Consider the following 18,467-nt stretch of genomic DNA (forward strand, 5'->3'; position numbering starts at 1 on the left):
CTGCAGCCTGTTAGCGTCCTCCTCACAGCTCACACCGCCACACGGTTTAATGTCATCTGCAAACTTGGAGATATTACACTCAATTCTTTCATCTAAATCATTAATGTATATTGTAAATAGCTGGGGTCCCAACTCTGAGCCCTGCGGCACCCCACTAGTCACTGCCTGCCATTCTGATAAGGACCCGTTTATCCCGACTCTCTGCTTCCTGTCTGCCAACCAGTTCTCTATCCACGTCAGTACACTACCCCCAATACCATGTGCTTTAATTTTGCATACCAATCTCTTGTGTGGGACCTTGTCAAAAGCCTTTGAAAGTCCAAATAGACCACATCCACTGATTCTCCCTTGTCCATCTACTCGTTACATCCCCAAAACATTCCAGAAGATTTCTCAAGCATGATTTCCCTTTCATAAATCCATGCTGACTTGGACCGATCCTGTCACTGCTTTCCAAATGCGCTGCTATTTCATCTTTAATAATTGATTCCAACATTTTCCCTGCTACTCATGTCAGGCTAACCAGTATATAATTTCTGTTTTCTCTCTCCCTCCTTTTTTAAAAAGTGGTGTTACATTAGCTACCCTCCAGTCCATAGGAACTGATCCGCAGTCAAAAGACTGTTGGAAAATGATCACCAATGCATCCACTATTTCTGTGGCCACTTCCTTAAGTACTCTGGGATGCAGACTATCAGGCCCCGGGAATATATCGGCCTTCCATCCAATCAATTTCCCTAACACAATTTCCCATCTAATAAGGATATCCTTCAGTTCCTCCTTCTCACTAGACCCTCGGTCCCCTAGTACTTCCGGAAGGTTATTTGTGTCTTCCTCCGTGAAGACAAAACCAAAGTATTTGTTCAACTGGTCTGCCATTTCTTTGTTCCCCATTATAAATTCACCTGAATCCAACTGCAAGGGACCTACGTTTGTCTTCACTAATCTTTTTCTCTTCACATATCTATAGAAGCTTTTGCAGTCAGTTTTTATGTTCCTGGCAAGCTTCCTCTCGTACTCTATTTTCCCACTCCTAATTAAATCCTTTGTCCTCCTCTGCTGAATTCTAAATTTCTCCCAGTCTTCAGGTTTGCTGCTTTTTCTGGCCAATTTATATGCCTCTTCCTTGGATTTAACAACTATCCTTCATTTCCCTTGTTAGCCACGGTTGAGCCACCTTCCCCGTTTTAGTTTTACTCCAAACAGGGATGTACAATTGTTGAAGCTCATCCATGTGATCCTTAAATCTTTGCCATTGCCTAACCACCATCAACCCTTTAAGTAGCATTTGCCATTCAATTCTAGCCAATTCACGTCTCATACCATCGAAGTTACCTTTCCTTAAGTTCAGGACCCTAGTCTCCGAATTAACTGTGTCACTCTCCATCTTAATAAAGAATTCTACCATATTATGGTCATTCGTCCCCAAGGGGCCTCGCACAAGAAGATTGCTATTTAGTCCTTTCTCATTACACATCACCCAGTCTAGGATGGCCAGCCCTCTAGTTGGTTCCTCGACATTGCTCTCGAAAACCATCCCTAATACACTCCAGGAAATCCTCCTCCACCGTATTGCTACCAGTTTGGTTCGCTCAATCTATATGCAGATTAAAGTCGACCCATGATAACTGCTGTACCTTTATTGCACGCATCCCTAATTTCTTGTTTGATACTGTCCCCAACCTCACTACTACTGTCTGGTGGTCTGTACACAACTCCCACCAGCGTTTTCTGCCCCTTGATATTCCGCAGCTCCAACCATACAGATTCCACATCATCCAAGCTAATGTCCTTCCTTACTATTGCGTTAATTTCCTCTTTAACCAGCAATGCTACCCCACCTCCTTTTAGTTCCTGTCTATCCTTTCTGAATGTTGAATAGCCCTGAATGTTGAGTTCCCAGCCTTGGTCACCCTGGAGCCATGTCTCCATGATTCCATTTATATCATATTCATTAATTGCTGCCTGCGCAGTTAATTCGTCCACTTTATTACGAATACTCCTCGCATTGAGGCACAGAGCTTTCAGGCTTGTCTTTTTAACACACTTTGCCATTTTAGAGTTTTTCTGCAATATGAACCTTTTTGATTTTTGCCTTGGGTTTCTCTGCCCTCTACTTTTACCTTTCTTCTTTCTATCTTTTGCTTCTACATCCATTCTTCTTCCCTCTCTCTCCCTGCATAGGTTCCCATCCCCATGCCATATTAGTTTAACTCCTCCCCAACAGCTCTAGAAAACACTCCCCCTAGGACATTGGTTCTGGTCCTGCCCAGGTGCAGACCGTCCAGTTTGTACTGGTCCCACCTCCCCCAGAACCGGTTCCAAGTCCCAGGAATTTGAATACCTCCCTTCTGCACCACTCTTCAAGCCACGTATTATCTGAGCTATCCTGTGATTCCTACTCTGACTAGCATGTGGCACTGGTAGCAATCCTGAGTTTACTACCTTTGATTTAATTTAATTTAACTCCTAGCTCCCTAAATTCTGCTTGAAGGATCTTATCCCATTTTTTACCTGTATTGTTGGTACCTTTATGCACCACGACAACTGGTTGTTCACCCTCCCCCTTCAAAATGTCCTGCAGCCGCTCCGAGACATCCTTGACCCTTGCACCAGGGAGGCAACATACCATCCTGGAGTCTCGATTGCGACAGCAGAAACGCCTATCTATTCCCTTTACAATAGAATCCCCTATCACTATAGCTTTCCCACTCTTTTTCCTGCCCTCCTGTGCAGCAGAGCCACCCATGGTGCCATGAACTTGGCTGCTGCTGCTCTCCCCTGATGAGTCATTCCCCCTCAACAGTACCCAAAGCAGCATGTCTGTTTTGCAGGGGGATGACCACAGGGGGCCCTTAAACTACCTTCCTTCCACTGCTCTTCCTGTTGATCACCCATTTGCTATCTGTGTAACCTTTACCTGCAGCGTGGCCAACTCATTAAACGTGCTATTCACGGCATCCTCAGCATCATGGATGCTCCAGAATGAATCCACCCGCAGCTCCAGTGTTGCAACGCGGTCTGTCAGGAGCTGCAGCCAGATACACTTCCTGCACATGTAGTCGTCAGGGACATTGGAAGCGTCCCTGATTTCCCACATAGTACAGGAGGAGCATAACACGTGTCCGAGCTCTCCTGCCATGACTTAACCCTTAAATTAACTTAATTGGCAATAACAATGACAAAGGTTACCTAATGATAAAGGAAAAGAAAAAGAAAAACTACTCACCAATTACCAGCCAATCACTTAGCCCCTTGGCTGTGACGTCACCTTTCAATTTCTTTCCACTTCTTTGTTTACCTTCTGCCCCTGCAGCTGCACCGACTGGCCTCATGAACTCCCCGCTCGAAGTCCCGCTGCTTCCTCGATCTCTGGCCTTTTATAGGCTGCCTCCCTTACTCCCCGTTCGAAGTCCCGCTGCCTCCTCGATCTCGGGCCTTTTATAGGCCGCGTCACGAACTCCCCGCTCAAAGTCCCGCTGCCTCCTCGATCTCGGGCCTTTTAGAGGCCGCCTTACGAACTCCCTGCTCGAAGTCCCGCAGACTCCTCGATCTTGGGCCTTTTATAGGCTGCCTCCCGAACTTCCGAACTGATGTTGGTATGTCTGTCGTCCCAGGGGATTTGTAGGATCTTGCGGAGACATCGTTGGTAGTATTTCTCCAGCGACTTGAGGTGTCTACTGTACATGGTCCATGTCTCTGAGCCATACAGGAGGGCGGGTATTACTACAGCCCTGTGGACCGTGAGCTTGGTGGCAAACACTCTTTTCCTCAGGCAGCCGAAGGCTGCACTGGCGTACTGGAGGCGGTGTTGAATCTCGTCGTCAATGTCTGCTCTTGTTGATAAGAGGCTCCAGAGGTATGGGAAATGGTCCATGTTGTCCAGGGCCGTGCCGTGGATCTTGATGACTGGGGGGCAGTGCTGTGCGGCAAGGACAGGCTGGTGGAGGACCTTCGTCTTACAGATGTTTAGCGTAAGGCCCAAGCTTTCATGCGCCTCAGTAAATACGTCGACTATGTCCTGGAGTGCAGCCTCTGTATGTGCGCAGACGCAGGCGTCGTCCGCGTACTGTAGCTCGACGACAGAGGTTGGGGTGGTCTTGGACCTGGCCTGGAGATGACGAAGTTTGAACAGGTTCCCACTGGTTCAGTAGTTTAGTTCCACTCCAGTGGGGAGCTTGTTGACGGTGAGGTGGAGCATGGCAACATGGAAGATTGAGAAGAGGGTTGGAGCGATGACGCAGCCCTGCTTGACTCCGGTCCGGACGTGGATTGGGTCTGTAATGGATCCATTGGTAAGGATTACGGCTTGCATATCTCTAATCCAGTGTTATAGCCCTATCTGTTACCTACTGTTATAGCCCTGTCTGTGGCCTCCTATCTGTGGCCTACTGTTATCGCCCTATCTCTGACCTAGTGTTATTTGCCTACCTCTGACCTAGTGTTATTTGCCTATCTCTTACGTAGTGATAGCTCTATATCTGATCTAATGTTATTATTATTATCTTATCTCTGATCTGGTGTTATATTCCTATCTCCGACCAACTGCAAAAGTCCTATTTCTGACCTAGTGTTATAATCCTATCTCTGACCTTGTCTTCCTGCCTAATGAGTGCCTACTTTGGGTGCTTTGCCTGACAAAATTATCCCAGGAATTTCACAACAGTAACACAACCAAGCTCAATGCTGTCCTCGTATGACATCCACACACTGACTAGCAACAAGAAGCAGAACCCCTAGCTGATTGCGTTCTCTCTCTCACCCAGCAGCGTGGGGAATGTTACAATCCCTGCAACCCTGGCTAAAGCTCTGCCCGCTCAGCCAAGGGCCAGGTTAAAACTGAGACATGCCATTTTATCAATCGTCCCATTATGGAAGCCTACTTCTTGATTCCTTGTTTTGAGCATGTTTCCCTCCACCCCACTCAGGTTTCCCTTCATTCTGCAGCCAAAAGAAAATCTGCTGCATGACTTCTGCCAAGGGCTCTCCGGGTGTGACTCTAAGATGATGGCCCAGGGTATAAGAACATAAGAAATAGGAGCAGGTGTTGGCCATTTGGACCCTCGAGCCTGCTCCGCCATTCAATAAGATCATGGCTGATCTGATCTTGGCCTCAATTACACTTCTCTGCCCATTCCCCATAACCCTTGACTCCCCTATCGCTCAAAAATCTGTCTATCTCCACTTTAAATATATTCAATGACCCAGCCTTCACAGCTCTCTAGGGTAGAGAATTCCAAAGATTCACGACCCTCTGAGAGAAGAAATTCCTCCTCATTTCCATTTTAAATGGGCGACCCCTTATTCTGAAACTATGCCCCCTAGTTCTAGATTCCCCCACCAGGGGAAACATTCTCTTTGCATTTTACCCTGTCCAGCCCCCTCAGAATCTTATATGTTTCAATAAGATCACTTCTCATTCTTCTCAACTCCAATGAGTATAGGCCCAATCTGCTCAAGGTTTCTTCATAAGACAACCCCTTCATTCCAGGAATCAACCTTGTGAACCTTCTCAGAACTGCCTCCAATACAAGTGTATCCTTCCTTACATAAGGAGACCAAAACTGTACGCAGTACTCCAGGTGTGGTCTCACCAACAGTTTTAGCAGGACTTCCCTGCTTTTATACTCCATATCTCTCCCAACAGTACGCCCTCAGTAATCTTCTGTTCAGCACCCTTCATGATGGCTTCATAGGCACAAGCTTCCTTGTCTCCTATTCAATGCTTGCCAATGGGGGCTAAAGATCAACATTAGATAATGCAGAGCTATGCACTCTTGTTAGGCCTAGCCTGTGTCACACTAAATTAACGCATGATGTGCTACTAATTGCCAGCAAAATACTATTCTCAAATTCTGTAATCCTCCTTGGCTAATTCTAAATGCTCAACAGACTGAGCATCAAATCAGTTAAACTATTTCCACCTAATTAGATATAATTGAAGAACTGATGACTTCAAACACTTTCTCTCCACCCTAGTTGGACAGAGTTCACAGAATTATTGTGCAATCTGTTTTTTTTTCTCTCTCTCTTTTTTTAAAAATAAAGAATTATAAACAGGGTCGTCGCATTAGTTAAAAGGTTTCAACATTTTCCTGGCCTTCACATCTTTGCAACCACAAATATGTGCGGATGCCTTTGAACTGCTGTGAACAAGAAAAAGTGGAGGTGGGAAAGAACTACAATCTGAGCAGTTTGTGGATCGCACAGTCCCACTGCGAAGCTGCAATTCCTTTCCAGCAGGTATGAGCAGACTGGCAGAGATGAGCTGCGTTAACTAGTTAACCAGTTCCCACCCCCATCTCTTACATAAGCAACTCTAGTGCACAAATAGTTATCAACAAAATACAGGTCATTCCCCTCTCAAATGTCTTTTTCATTTTGTTTTTGGTGTGAAATTTGTGCTCATCAAAGTGAAGGATGTCAGGGGCAAACTGAACATTTTCCAATTTCAGGCTGGCGTCGAGCACTCTCAGGCCAGTTACAGCATGTTGTAGATATAAAGGATAATTTTGCAATATCACTGAACTGAGCCTGTGGACAAGCGACTGAACGATTGGCCATATGTCACTAATGGTGGCTTGGAACGATCTAATGATGCCAGGGTTACCAACCTTCCCAATCACCTGGAGGGTTGTCCCTGTGGTATACGTGTGGTATAAGTGCAACATCCCCACCGATACCTGGGAGTCCCTGGCTAAAGACCGCCCTAAGTGGAGGAAGAGTATCCGGGAGGGCGCTGAGCACCTCAAGTCTTGTCGCCGAGAGCATGCAGAAAGCAAGCGCAGGCAGCGGAAGGAACGTGCGGCAAACCAGACTCCCCACCCACTCTTTCCTCCAACCACTGTCTGTCCCACCTGTGACAGGGGCTGTAATTCCTGTATTGGACTGTACAGTCACCTGAGGACTCACTTTTAGAGTGGAAGCACGTCTTCCTCGATTTCGAGGGACTGCCTATGATGATACGTGTGGTTGGCCTCGAGGAGCTGGCATAACTGAGTGACAGCCTGGCTTGTGAGGCAGAGGTAGTGAAGACGGGCCTTATTCGAAATGCCCAGGATGGACTGTCTGCAAATGCGAGTCCTGGAGCAAAGGTAGGTGTGTACAAAACACCAAACGTGTAATTGCATCTGTGTTTTGTGTCCCCCTCAGAAATGCATCTTCTTCCTCCAAATCTTGGAGTGCCATTGGAACCCCCTAAGGAATTTTCATCCTGAGCACTTTCTGTGCTTGGAATTTGAAAGTGGGAAAAAGGAGCAGCAAATAAAGGTTGCAACACACACACACACACACACACACAAAAATTAGGCTTGTACAGCAACGAGAAGAAAAGAACCAATTAAACTGCAGATTAAACTAATGTAGCAACTGAAGAAAAAAGCTGCAAGTTTCAAGAACAAATACGCCAAAACATCCTTCTGCGGCCCAGCCAGCCAAAGAGTGAACAGCCCACTTTATATGGGTGAGCTGCACTGTGGGGAAGGAGAACCAACAGCAGACACAAACCTGGACTTCGTGGTGGTTCTCCCAATCTCCTGGTGTAACTTCGGTGTGGAGATCCCTGTCTCTGAAACCGTCTCCAGTTCTACAACCCTCCAAGAACACTGAGCTTCTCCAATTCTGGCCTTTTGAGCATCCCCGATTCCCTTTGTCCACCATTGACAGCCGTGTCTTCAGCTGCCTCGGCACTAAACTCTGGAACTTCCTCTCTGAACCTCTCCGCCTTTCTACCTTTCCCTCCTCTTTTAAGATGCTCCTTTAAACCTACCTCTTTGACAAAGCATTTGGTCACCTGTCCTAATAATGTCTCCTTAGGCTCGGTGTCAATTTTTGTCTGACTATGGTCCTGTGAAGTACCTTGCGACATTCTTTTTACGTTAAAGGTGCTAAACGAATGCAAGTTGTTGTTGAGATCAGTGGTGTCCTCGGAGAAAGGGCAGAAATAGCCAAAAATGGCTGTTGCTCAGGGGATTCTTGTGGTCACTCAATAAAAGCTACAACTGGTACACTCATATAGTGGTTATGTCACTAGACTCATGAGCCAGAGAACATGAGTTCAAATCCCACACGGCAGTTTCAGAATTTCCATTGGAAGTGAAAACTGGTACCAGTAAAAGTGACCATGAAGCTGTCGGATTGTCGAAAAAACCAACTGGTTCACTGATGTCCTTTTAGGGAAGGAGATCTGCTGACCTTACCCGCTCTGCCCTATGCGTGACTCTCGTCCCACACCAATGTGGTTGACTCTTCACTGCCTCTGAAATGGTCTAGCAAGCCATTCAATTGTATCAAACTGCTAGCAGCGGTTTAAGAAAGCTAACCACCACCTTCTCTTAAAATGGAGATGAGGAGGAATTTCTTCTCTCAGAGGGTCATGAGTCTGTGGAATTCTCTACACCAGAGAGCTGTGGAGGCTGGGTCTTTGAATATATCTAAGGTGGAGATAGACAGATTTTTGAATGATAAGGGAGTCAAGGATTACGGGGAGCGTCAGGGAAGTAGAGTTGAGGCCAGGAATCAGATCAGCCATGATTTTATTGAATGGAGGAGCAGACTCGAGGGGCCAAATGGCCGACTCCTGCTCCTATTTTTTATGCTCTTATGCTACGTTCAAGGCAATTAGAGGTATGCAATAATTGCTGGCCTTGCCATTGTCACCCACATCCCAGAATTAATAATAGAAAAAGGAGATTGGGTGAAATCCACCCCATGAAATCTGCTGAGACCTATTTGAATTAAAATTGAGAGCAGTAATGAGTCGCGCGATGTGCGTGCATGATGGTGCAACCTTCTAAAGGCTGGCTAATTGCTTGTGGTATTCCTGGTCTGGCAGTGCTGATGGATTAATGGCCGTCCTCTCTCTGCTTACCTGCACCTGGAGCTGCCGTCGCTGCAGAGCCGACTGGACCGTGGACAGCGTGGAATCACCGAAGGATGGTGACATGCTGCGCAGCGGCGATTGGGAGCGGGCAGGTGATCTGTGCCGGCGAGGGGAAGGGGTGCGCAGCACTGGGGACCCAGACAGCAGGGGTGACCCGAGCCTTCCAGTACCAGCCTCAGTCCCTTCAGCAGCCCCTTCCCGGGAGAGGAAGCCCGTAGTCTCCGCGTCAGCGACAGCAACCTGAGAATGAAAGGGTAGAAGGATCAGTGCAAATGCTTGCACATGTTTGATATAGGATCAGAAAAAGAGCTCTCGAGGTCGAGATTTTCTGTAAATGCTAGCCTGGGTTCACTCCCCCCACCAGAAGAGGGTTGCGGGTGGGTCTGTCACTCTAACCCCCCCTCCTCCACCCCCACCCCCAACCCTCCCCTCCGCACAATGACCCTGACCAATCTCCCCAGGTCAGGGTCATTACCAATGCACGGCGGCCTTCAACATGATCCCCACCACCAACAGGGAGCCAGTCACTGCCAAAGAGGAAGATCCGGCACCATGAGGAGCAGAGGCACCCCGAAAACTTCTTGAAACTTTCAATGAGGGCCTTGGGATGGACTCATTCCCGAGTCCATACACAGGCTACCCTCTCATAGACTTTACCCCACCCATTTAACCTCCTTCCACAGCCCATGTATAATCTACCCTCTCATAGACTCTACCCCACCCATTTAAACTCCTGGGGGGAAAGTTCTGTATAAATACTCCCTGTTCCACAAGACTAGAATATGCCTCGTCTCTCCAATATTCAACCCTGGGTTCAGGCTGTCTACAAGCAACCCTCTCCCCACTCTCATCACATTCCATGGAGTACTTGAAACTAGACCCTCCAATCTGATCCCAGCCACCTATTACTGCAGCAAATTTTTGAACAACAGAGGCCTTTCGTGCACCGACCCCTACTTTGTACCTGAGCGATGTTGTGTAAGGTTTGGTGTAAGGACTCTATCTCGGTCCTTAGAGCTTCAGTCGCCGAGGTTTCACTTGTAACTTCAATTTTACCCGATTCCTGTGATCAGCCAAGAATCAGAATTAGCAATTGGCATTCAAAGAGGACAATCTGTAAAAGGTTGGAGCAGTGACAAATGCTTCCTCCTCCAACTGTTAATTAAAAATTCCTTGAAGGGGATTGACAAGCAGTTACATCAGATCAAAAAGATTGCAGTGAACTTCAACAGCATACATATCGCAGTAAGAACACGAAGAAACCATTTGTGTTACAGCAACAAAAAATTCTAAGCCTGGAGGCTTTGGCTCATGAATGAAAATATTTGGAAAAGCAGGGATAACTTTATGGTGGCATCACTTAAAGGAGAATCCAGCCTCATGTGTCTCAAAATTTCCCGTCCATTCTCCCCTCCGCTGCTAAAGTACGTTAGGCTATAAATTAGATCACCCCCGAAAATGGGCGCGGGGATCCCACATGCACGATTAACCACTGCCCTCTAATTACAACGAAAGTGGTGTGCAGCCCAGCCCTAAATGCGCTGCTGAGTGACTTCACGCTCAGCAGGTAGCCCAGGTTCGTGCGAGGCTTGCACTAATTTACGCTAGCCTGCAGTTCTTAAAGCCAGTCTGCACCTCTAAAGGGGAGGTACATTCCAGCAGCACAAAGTACTGGAAGTCGTTGCAGAGGAATGTTTGACCTACAGGAAGAGTACAGAGAGAGGGCTCCCAGATTTTTGAGGTCCTGGTGGAGGAGGTGGACAGGAGGAGTGATGCCCTCTATCCACAGGGGCCCGGGAGGCCCTCCAGACAGAGGCTGAGAAGGGAATTGGAGCAGATGGCTGTCATGGCAGTATAGTCCCAAGGACCTGAATGCAGTGCAGGAAGAAGTTTACTGACCTCACAAGAGTGGTCAAGGTCAGTGAATTCATTTCAAATGGCGTATCTCACAAACAGCACCACTCGCCTCACACACTGCTCATTTCACCACACCCCCCGCCATTACTCACCTACCAACAATCTCTACCAATCACATTCATATGGCCCATCTCACCCTCACACACTTATCACTGCTGCAAGCCTCGCACCTACATCTCACAGATTACACACATTGCCAGCTAATCAATCATCAACCAAGAATGCCTAACACATTGCACCACACTCACTGATACACTTCCCTCTCTCTTGCAGGACAAGGTGGCACATAATCGTAGCCAGCAGCAACTAACCGGAGGGGGACAAGCGCACATCCATATCCTGAATCCCCCCCGAGGAGATGCTGCTCGCCATAATTGGTGCGGCTGTGACAGAGGCCATGGCCAGCGGCAGTGCTCAAACCATTGAAATTGATGGTATGCCCATACATAATCCTCCATCCCACATCCTTCTTCCCCCTCATCTCACACTCTCTTCTGACTTACAAGCCACAGATGGTGTAAGCACATACCTCTTTCTTCCCCCCATTGCCATTCCACACCTGTCCCCCCGCAACCCTACTCCTGTGCATTTCTCCTTTCAGAGCCCCAAGAAATCCAACCTGGCCAGACAGTGGTGGAAGAGGAAGAGGAGAGTGATGGTGAAGAAGAAACACCATCACTCGATCTGACAGTCGCAGCAACCAGCTCAGATACTGGTACTGCGTGGACTTTAGAGAGTAGCTTAGAGGCGGGATCTGCACGTGGTGAGTCACAAGTGGGCTGCAGCCAGGGCAGAGGGAAAGGGTAACACAAGTGCCAGCTGACCGGAGGGCGAGGTCACACACAGAGCTCAGATGAGGACTTTCATGAGGTGGCCTACAGAACAAAGCTGATGGGTATGCAAAACAAAATGCTTGATGCAGGTCTGCCAGAAAGCCTGAATGTAATGTCAAGGAGCATGGAGGAGTCTAACTCCAGCCTTGCTCAAGGCTTTGCTCAGAGCTTAGAGGCCATCCTTTCCAGTGTGGAAGGGGTGGGCAGATCCATTAACGCACTTGTAGACCCAACCAAGATGCAGGGTCTGATGGCCAATTTCTCAGCTTCCATTGCAGCACAAGCCACGCAATGTCTGAGTGCTACAATGGAAGCTCAGACTGCTGCCATCATGGCTGGGTTTACAAACGTTGAAAGGGGCTTGCAGAGTGTCACAGCAGTCCAACAATCTGTCCTCTAGCAGATTACTAGGATTGCTGAGGTGCCACCCCAGGGGGGAGCATCAGTGGCTGCATGGAGCACGAATCTCTCTCAGGGTGACAGCTTTCGTCCTCCCACCACTGCCACTCCGCCAGTGCCCTTGATATTGCCTGTCAGCCAGCCAGCCCAGACTGCTGCCATCCACGCCGAGGTGGTGCAGTCTGAAGTCGGATCTACTACGCCCAGAGCTGCTGAGGTCACCCTCCAAGACCAGCTGCTGTCTCCCCCACTGAACATCAGCAGCCTTCCAGCAGCCTTGCTGCAGCCACTGGGGTAGCACTGCATAGAGCACTAGGATAGGCAAAGACACACAGAAGACAGGCGCTAAGGGAATGCACAAGGTGATTAGTTAACTTTTGAATGAAATATTGGAATGCTTTGATTCATAAAATTGGTTTTGAATGTTTGTTTTTGTGGTGGCTTTTATTGTAGCATTGTGGCCAAGAGGACGCTGTGACAGTCAGTAACAGATGGACAGTAAGGTGTGGGACTGTTGGTGAATGTGGAATTCTGGTTGTGTTCACTGGTACTGCAATCGAATGAGTTGATCACGGACAGCCCAGCAGAAAGAGACTGTCTAGGTTGCCTTCACCCTTCCGTTAGCTCCTCTTCTACTTCTACCTCTTCCTCTTCCTTCTTCTCCTCCACCTCCTCAACTGGTCCACATATGCCTCGTCGTTAGGGCTGTGCCCTCATGATGGCAAGGTCGTGGAGCATGCAGCACACCGTGATGAATCTTGAGACATTCTTTGGCGAGTACAGCAAGGCTTCTCCAGAGTGGTCCAGACAGCAGAAACGTTGTTTCAGGATGCCAATGGTCTGCTCTATCAGATTCTGTGTGGCAGCCTGTCTTTCATTATATGCATGCACTCCACATGAGGCTGGCTTGCGCCATGAGCTAGGCGATCAGCGGATAGCCCTTGTTGCCCAGTAGCCACCCTCTGGTTTGTCGTGGTGGCTCAAATGCTGATGGTACAGCGGACTGCAGGCATCATGGCTGCTGCCGGGTAACGAACATTGACCTGCATGAAGTATTGAGTATGGTTGCACACAAGCTGGACATTGAGGGAGTGGAATCTCTTGCGGTTGCGGTACATCTCCGGACTGAGATGCAGTGCCCGTATAGCGCCAAGGGGAAGCCTGCTATCCTGGCAAAGTATCGTGCTCACTCCGCCTGCTTCTCTCCAGCAAGAGAGAATGAAATGTGTTCAGCTCTCCTTGCATACAGAGCCTCACTCACCTCCCTTATACAGGTGTGGACGGCAAACTGGGAGTTGTTACAGATGCCACCTGCTCCAGCTTGGCAGGAGCCCGACACGAAGATCTTTAAGGCCAGGTTAACCTTTACAGCTACTGGCAATGTTGTCCTTGCCCTGGACTGAGACTGAGGCTGCAGATCTGCCTGCAGCAGGCGGCAGATTTCAGTGAGAACCTCTTCAGTAAAATGGAGACATTGCAGGCACTGTTCCTCGCTGAGGTTGAGGTTGGAGAATTGCTCCCTGAAGACCCTGGGTGGATATGGCCTCCTGGTGAGAGTCCTTCTCCCCCTCCTCCTCCTGCCTCTTCTAGCAGCTTGTCCTGCTCTGTGTCGTCTCTGCTCATTCTCTTTATCATGTTGCAGGGCATGGAGGATACAAACTATTGCACCATGTCTGGGACCCACTGGTCTGAGGACACCCATTGCAAGTCAGTACCAAGTCCTTGAGTATGGGTCACAACACTCCTTGTAGACTTTATGCAACTTTAAAGAAGTCTAGAAAGGATCAAACTCAGCAACAGCTAGTGGAAATCAATCAACAACTATCCTATAAGTAGGTGATGACTCCTTTAAGTAGCGCTGGTAAGAGGTCAGTCCTGCTGCTGAACACATGTTCAGTTGTGCGAGGTTAAAAAGAAAAGAAAGACTTACATTTATATAGCACCTTTCACGACCACCAGACATTCCATAGCACTTTACAGCCAATGAAAGTACTTTTGGAGTGTTGTCATTGTTGTAATGTGGGAAACGTGGCAGCCAATATGTGCACAACAAGCTCCCATACACAGCAATGTGATAATGACCAGATAATCATTTTTTTTTGGTGATGTTAATTGAGGGATAAATATTGGCCGGGACACCGGGGATAACTCCCCTGCTCTTCTTTGAAATAGTGCCATGGGATCTTTTACATCCACCTGGGAGAGCAGACGGGGCCTCGGTTTAACATCTCATCCAAAAGACGGCACTTCCGACAGTGCAGCACTCCCTCAGCACTGCACTGGAGTGTCAGCCTAGATTTTTGTGCTCAATTCTCTGAAGTGTGACTTAGAATGCACAACCTTCTGACTCAGAGGTGAGAGTGTTCCCCACTGAGCCACGGCTGACAATGTTACGGGAGGGCGATAGCTCCAGTGTTGAGTTCGAAAATGGCAGCGCTGTCGTCAAGTGTGAATGATATCTGAGATCTGTTGAACATCATTGACATAGTGCAGCAGTGTAGCATAGCCTCTTTGGTACCTTACCTAGATACCAAAAAGGCCTTTTGATATTCCTCAAGGGTGTCGGAGAAGATAAGGCGCCCATCAGATTGGTCTTTACTCCAGCCCAGATTGTCCCTGGTCACAAATTGAATCAGTTTGGGCAATGATCTGTTTAGATATATGGCCAAAGTTGCCAATATTAATGAGTTCCAATTCCAAAGGAAGATTAGTCTACAAGAAGCATTGCAGTGGTACCATTGAATCTCTTCAATGGTAGGAACCCCCTTTCAGTGGTTTGCACATTACCATCTCCCTTTATGATGGATAGTTGTCCCTGTATTAAAATTGATGGCCTGGAATTTCCTGGAAAGGTTTGGTGCAAGAGCATTTGGCTGAATAGGTTCAAGGGGCTGAATGGCCTACTCCTGTTCCTATCTTCCTAAATTCCTTTGCTACATTGCAGCCCACAAGGTAAGAGAGTAACCACAGCACTCACACACTTACCAACTTCTCCATGGTCCGATTGAGGAAAGTGATGGTTTTCTCCTTCTCGGCATTCTGTACCTTCAGCCTCTCCATGGCAACAGATAACTCATTAATCCTAGAATATGAACACAGAATATAACAATGGACTTTGTGGATGTCAGCTGAAAATCTTCCTTAACTAGTTGGATGTATTTTACCTAAATTGGAACAGTGAAGAAGCCTCTGGAGGCTGTATTCAGAGGTTGGAAATTACACCAATCGAAGTTTTCTTTTTCCTTATATCTTTCATAGACCATACAGCACAGGAGGAGGCCATTCAGCCCATCGTGCCTGTGCCGGCTCTTTCAAAGCGCTATCCAATTAGCCCCCCTCCCCTGCTCTTTCCCCATAGCCCTGATTTTTTTTTTCCTTTACAAGTACTTATCCAATTTCCTTTTGAAAGTTACTATTGAATCTGTTTTCAGCACCCTTTCAGACAGTGCATTCCAGATCACAGCAACTCGCTGTGTTAAAAAATTCTCCGCATCTCCTCTCTGGTTCGTTTGTCAATGTTCTTAAATCTGTGCCCTCTGGTTACCGAACCTCCTGCCCGTGGAAACTGTTTCTCCTTAGTTACTCTACCAAAACCATTCATACTTTTGAACACCTCTATAAAATCTCCTCTTAACATTCTTTGCTCTAAGAACAACAATCCCAGCTTCCCTAGTGCCTCCACATAACTGACACCATCCCTGGCACCATTCTAGTAAATATCCTGTGCACCCTCTCCAAGTCCTTGCCTTTGATAACTGCCTTGGGCCAGTTTTTTTTCTATTTTAAAGGTGATATATAAATGCAACTTGTTGTTGTTGATTGAGTTCTATTTTCTTGGACCAGGACCTGGAGACGACTACATTAGAAAGGCTCTTGGACCTGTGGAGTAAATTGAATTGCTGGCTTGACAGCTTCTTCCACAAGAGGGGGTTTTACTATTCAACTGGCTCTGTGAGGCCCTCTTGTGGTCTAAAAGCACACTACTGCAGCAATACAACCTCAAATGGACCGTAGCAAAATTCCTGAGCAGAGCGGAATAATGAAGCGTTGTCAGGTCCTGGACTAGGATGCCCAGAAAAGTATTCCACATCTCACCTTTTGTTGGGGTTCACTGAGCTCTGTGATAAAGGCAGTGATGAGCATCAGCACACAATGGTAAGAAGCCCACCGGAGGATGGTTGGCCAGATTTGTTTTAAGGTGCCATCCTGGGGTCTCTTTGTCGGTCACTGTAGAGCATCTTATAGTGAGCAAGGTGGTCTTTTGCAAATGCGTGCATCTATTAAAAATTATTTCCTGAGATTGCTGGAAAATGTTATCAACACTGCGATTGAATAATGGAATCATGGAAATTCACAGCGCAGGAGAAGGCCATTGGGTCTACTGTGCTCGCTGAAGGAAATATTCACCATCCCCATACCTGTTTAAAGTATTCTTTTTCAAGTATTATGGATTCTGTTTCCACCACTGTTTCTGATAGGAGATTCCATGTCCTAATAACCCGCTGTGTAAAAACTGTTTTCTTTTGTTCTTTTGGTAATAATCTTAGATTCATGCCCTCTAGTTACTGATTCATCGACCAGTAGAAATAGGATTTGCTTCTTTACCTTATCGAATCCCTTTGCAATTTGTAACCCCCCCCCATCAGATCTCCTTGTAACTGACTTTCCTCATAACTAAAGCCTCTCATCCTTGGTATCATGGAAGTGAATCTCTGCTGGACCCTCTCCATCGCCTTGACATCCTTCCTAAATTAAGATGCCCAAAATGGGACTAACTGAAGTAGACAGTCTTTTATATTTTACATAAACCACTGACATGTGACTGTTTCCCTTCAATGAAATTAAAGTAACATTTATGAGATAGGAACATAGGAATTGCTGGAGGAAAAAAAGGACAGAGTCCATCTAGTTCATCTTCTACCATCCTGGTAGTCACATGATATGCAGTAATGGCGTTGTTGACTAATCACGGCAATTAATCTCTATGCAGTCGACAACAGACCCAGACACGACATGGGAACAGCATCGCCATGGGGAGTATCTGAGGCCGAGACTATTACATCTTTTAAGGGAAAATTGGATAATATTGGAAGCTGAGCAAGACGTAGGGTTGTGGGGAGAGAGTGGGCAGTGGGATTAGCTTTGGACTGCTCTATCGAAGAGGCAACAGCGACACAACAGACCAAATGGCCCTCTCCCGTGCTGTAAATGTTCTAAAAACATGCTAACTACTCAGATCATCTTCTATCTGCAGCTTAGTTAGCTGTGTTTTAACAAAATGGCGATGGTGTCTGCACCCTGGGTACGGCAACCCTCAGTCCCCTCCCTCCGAAAATGCTATGCTCCGCTGCAGAAATTGAAAATTAAAATCGCATTCTTTTCAACCCACACTGACTTTATGCGATGGTGTGAAATGGGTGATAGCAAGGCGGCCAACATTCTATTTATCTTCCCATTTTTATTTCTATGAAGTCAATAGGAATAAAACTCGGGAGGGATGTAAATCAGGCTGCCGATTCACCATCATCTGTTTTACACCATCACAGGAAGTCAAGATCTACCCCACTGAGTTCACGCGGTTTTTACGAGGAAATGCTGTTGTTTTCTTGTAAGTTCTACATTGTACTGATTGTTACTTTTCCAGCTCTCTCTCTCTCTGTAGACAGTCTCATTTTGAACTATATGTTATTAATTACTGTTGTTTCTGCGGCTGACTGAATCACGGTGGGTTGGACAAGATTGCATTTTAGGATAGTTTAATGTTGCTCACCTGTGGGTCAATGGAATGCCTGTGGTGGAGCACAGCATAAAAAGACAGCAGGGTCCCGGGTTCAATTACTGCTCTGCATTGAATTAGCTGATGTCGGGTAATGAGCTGATGGGGTGATAAGATTGGCCTCAGTACTCCGAGGCTAGCGAGGGGGTGGAAGAACATCAGCCACGGTACCTGCTTCCAATCACTATCCAAGGACCCCCCCACTAGAGAAAGTAACACAGGCGCCAGATAATTTTAGTCAGTCTGCCTTCACAAGAGGGGTAGATCTTGTCTGTGCGCAGATAGTGTAAGTCAGGTGATAGCAAATCAGCAGGCCTTTCAAAGTCAATGAAAATAAAAATGGGGAAGGGACGGAAAATGGGCTGCCGACTCACGATCACCTTTTTACACTATTGCACAACATCACGATCTCCCCCAAGGAATGGGGAACAGAGAACAGCCTTCCCTCCTGAAAGCTGAGAGGCAGAAGGATCGAGTCACAGAATCTTACAGCATAGCCAGTCTCCACTCAGTCCCATTGCCCCGCCATTCCCCCATACCCTTTGAAATCATACTTAAAAAAAAATATTTATCCACTTCCCTTTTAAAAGCTATTGTGGGTTCTGTCTCCAATACTGTTTCCCTGCCTTCCTCCACATATAACCAAAATCCTCCTTAACCT

The 18,467-nt window shown here is 47.1% G+C and overlaps 1 protein-coding gene across 1 annotated transcript in view; it reads right to left on the bottom strand.

Annotated features, from left to right (window-relative positions):
- crocc2 (ciliary rootlet coiled-coil, rootletin family member 2) overlaps positions 1-18,467 on the bottom strand; it is a 367,498-nt gene that overhangs the window by 181,056 nt on the left and 167,975 nt on the right. The window contains exons 11-13 of the mRNA XM_070882196.1: positions 15,016-15,112; positions 9,846-9,944; positions 8,870-9,121 (exon numbers count right to left, since the gene is read on the bottom strand). Of these exons, the coding sequence (XP_070738297.1) occupies positions 8,870-9,121; positions 9,846-9,944; positions 15,016-15,112 (448 nt within the window). The remainder of the gene's footprint in view (positions 1-8,869; positions 9,122-9,845; positions 9,945-15,015; positions 15,113-18,467) is intronic.

The sequence above is a fragment of the Pristiophorus japonicus genome, chromosome 6 (assembly GCF_044704955.1).
Source record: "Pristiophorus japonicus isolate sPriJap1 chromosome 6, sPriJap1.hap1, whole genome shotgun sequence".
Lineage (NCBI taxonomy): Eukaryota > Metazoa > Chordata > Chondrichthyes > Pristiophoridae > Pristiophorus > Pristiophorus japonicus.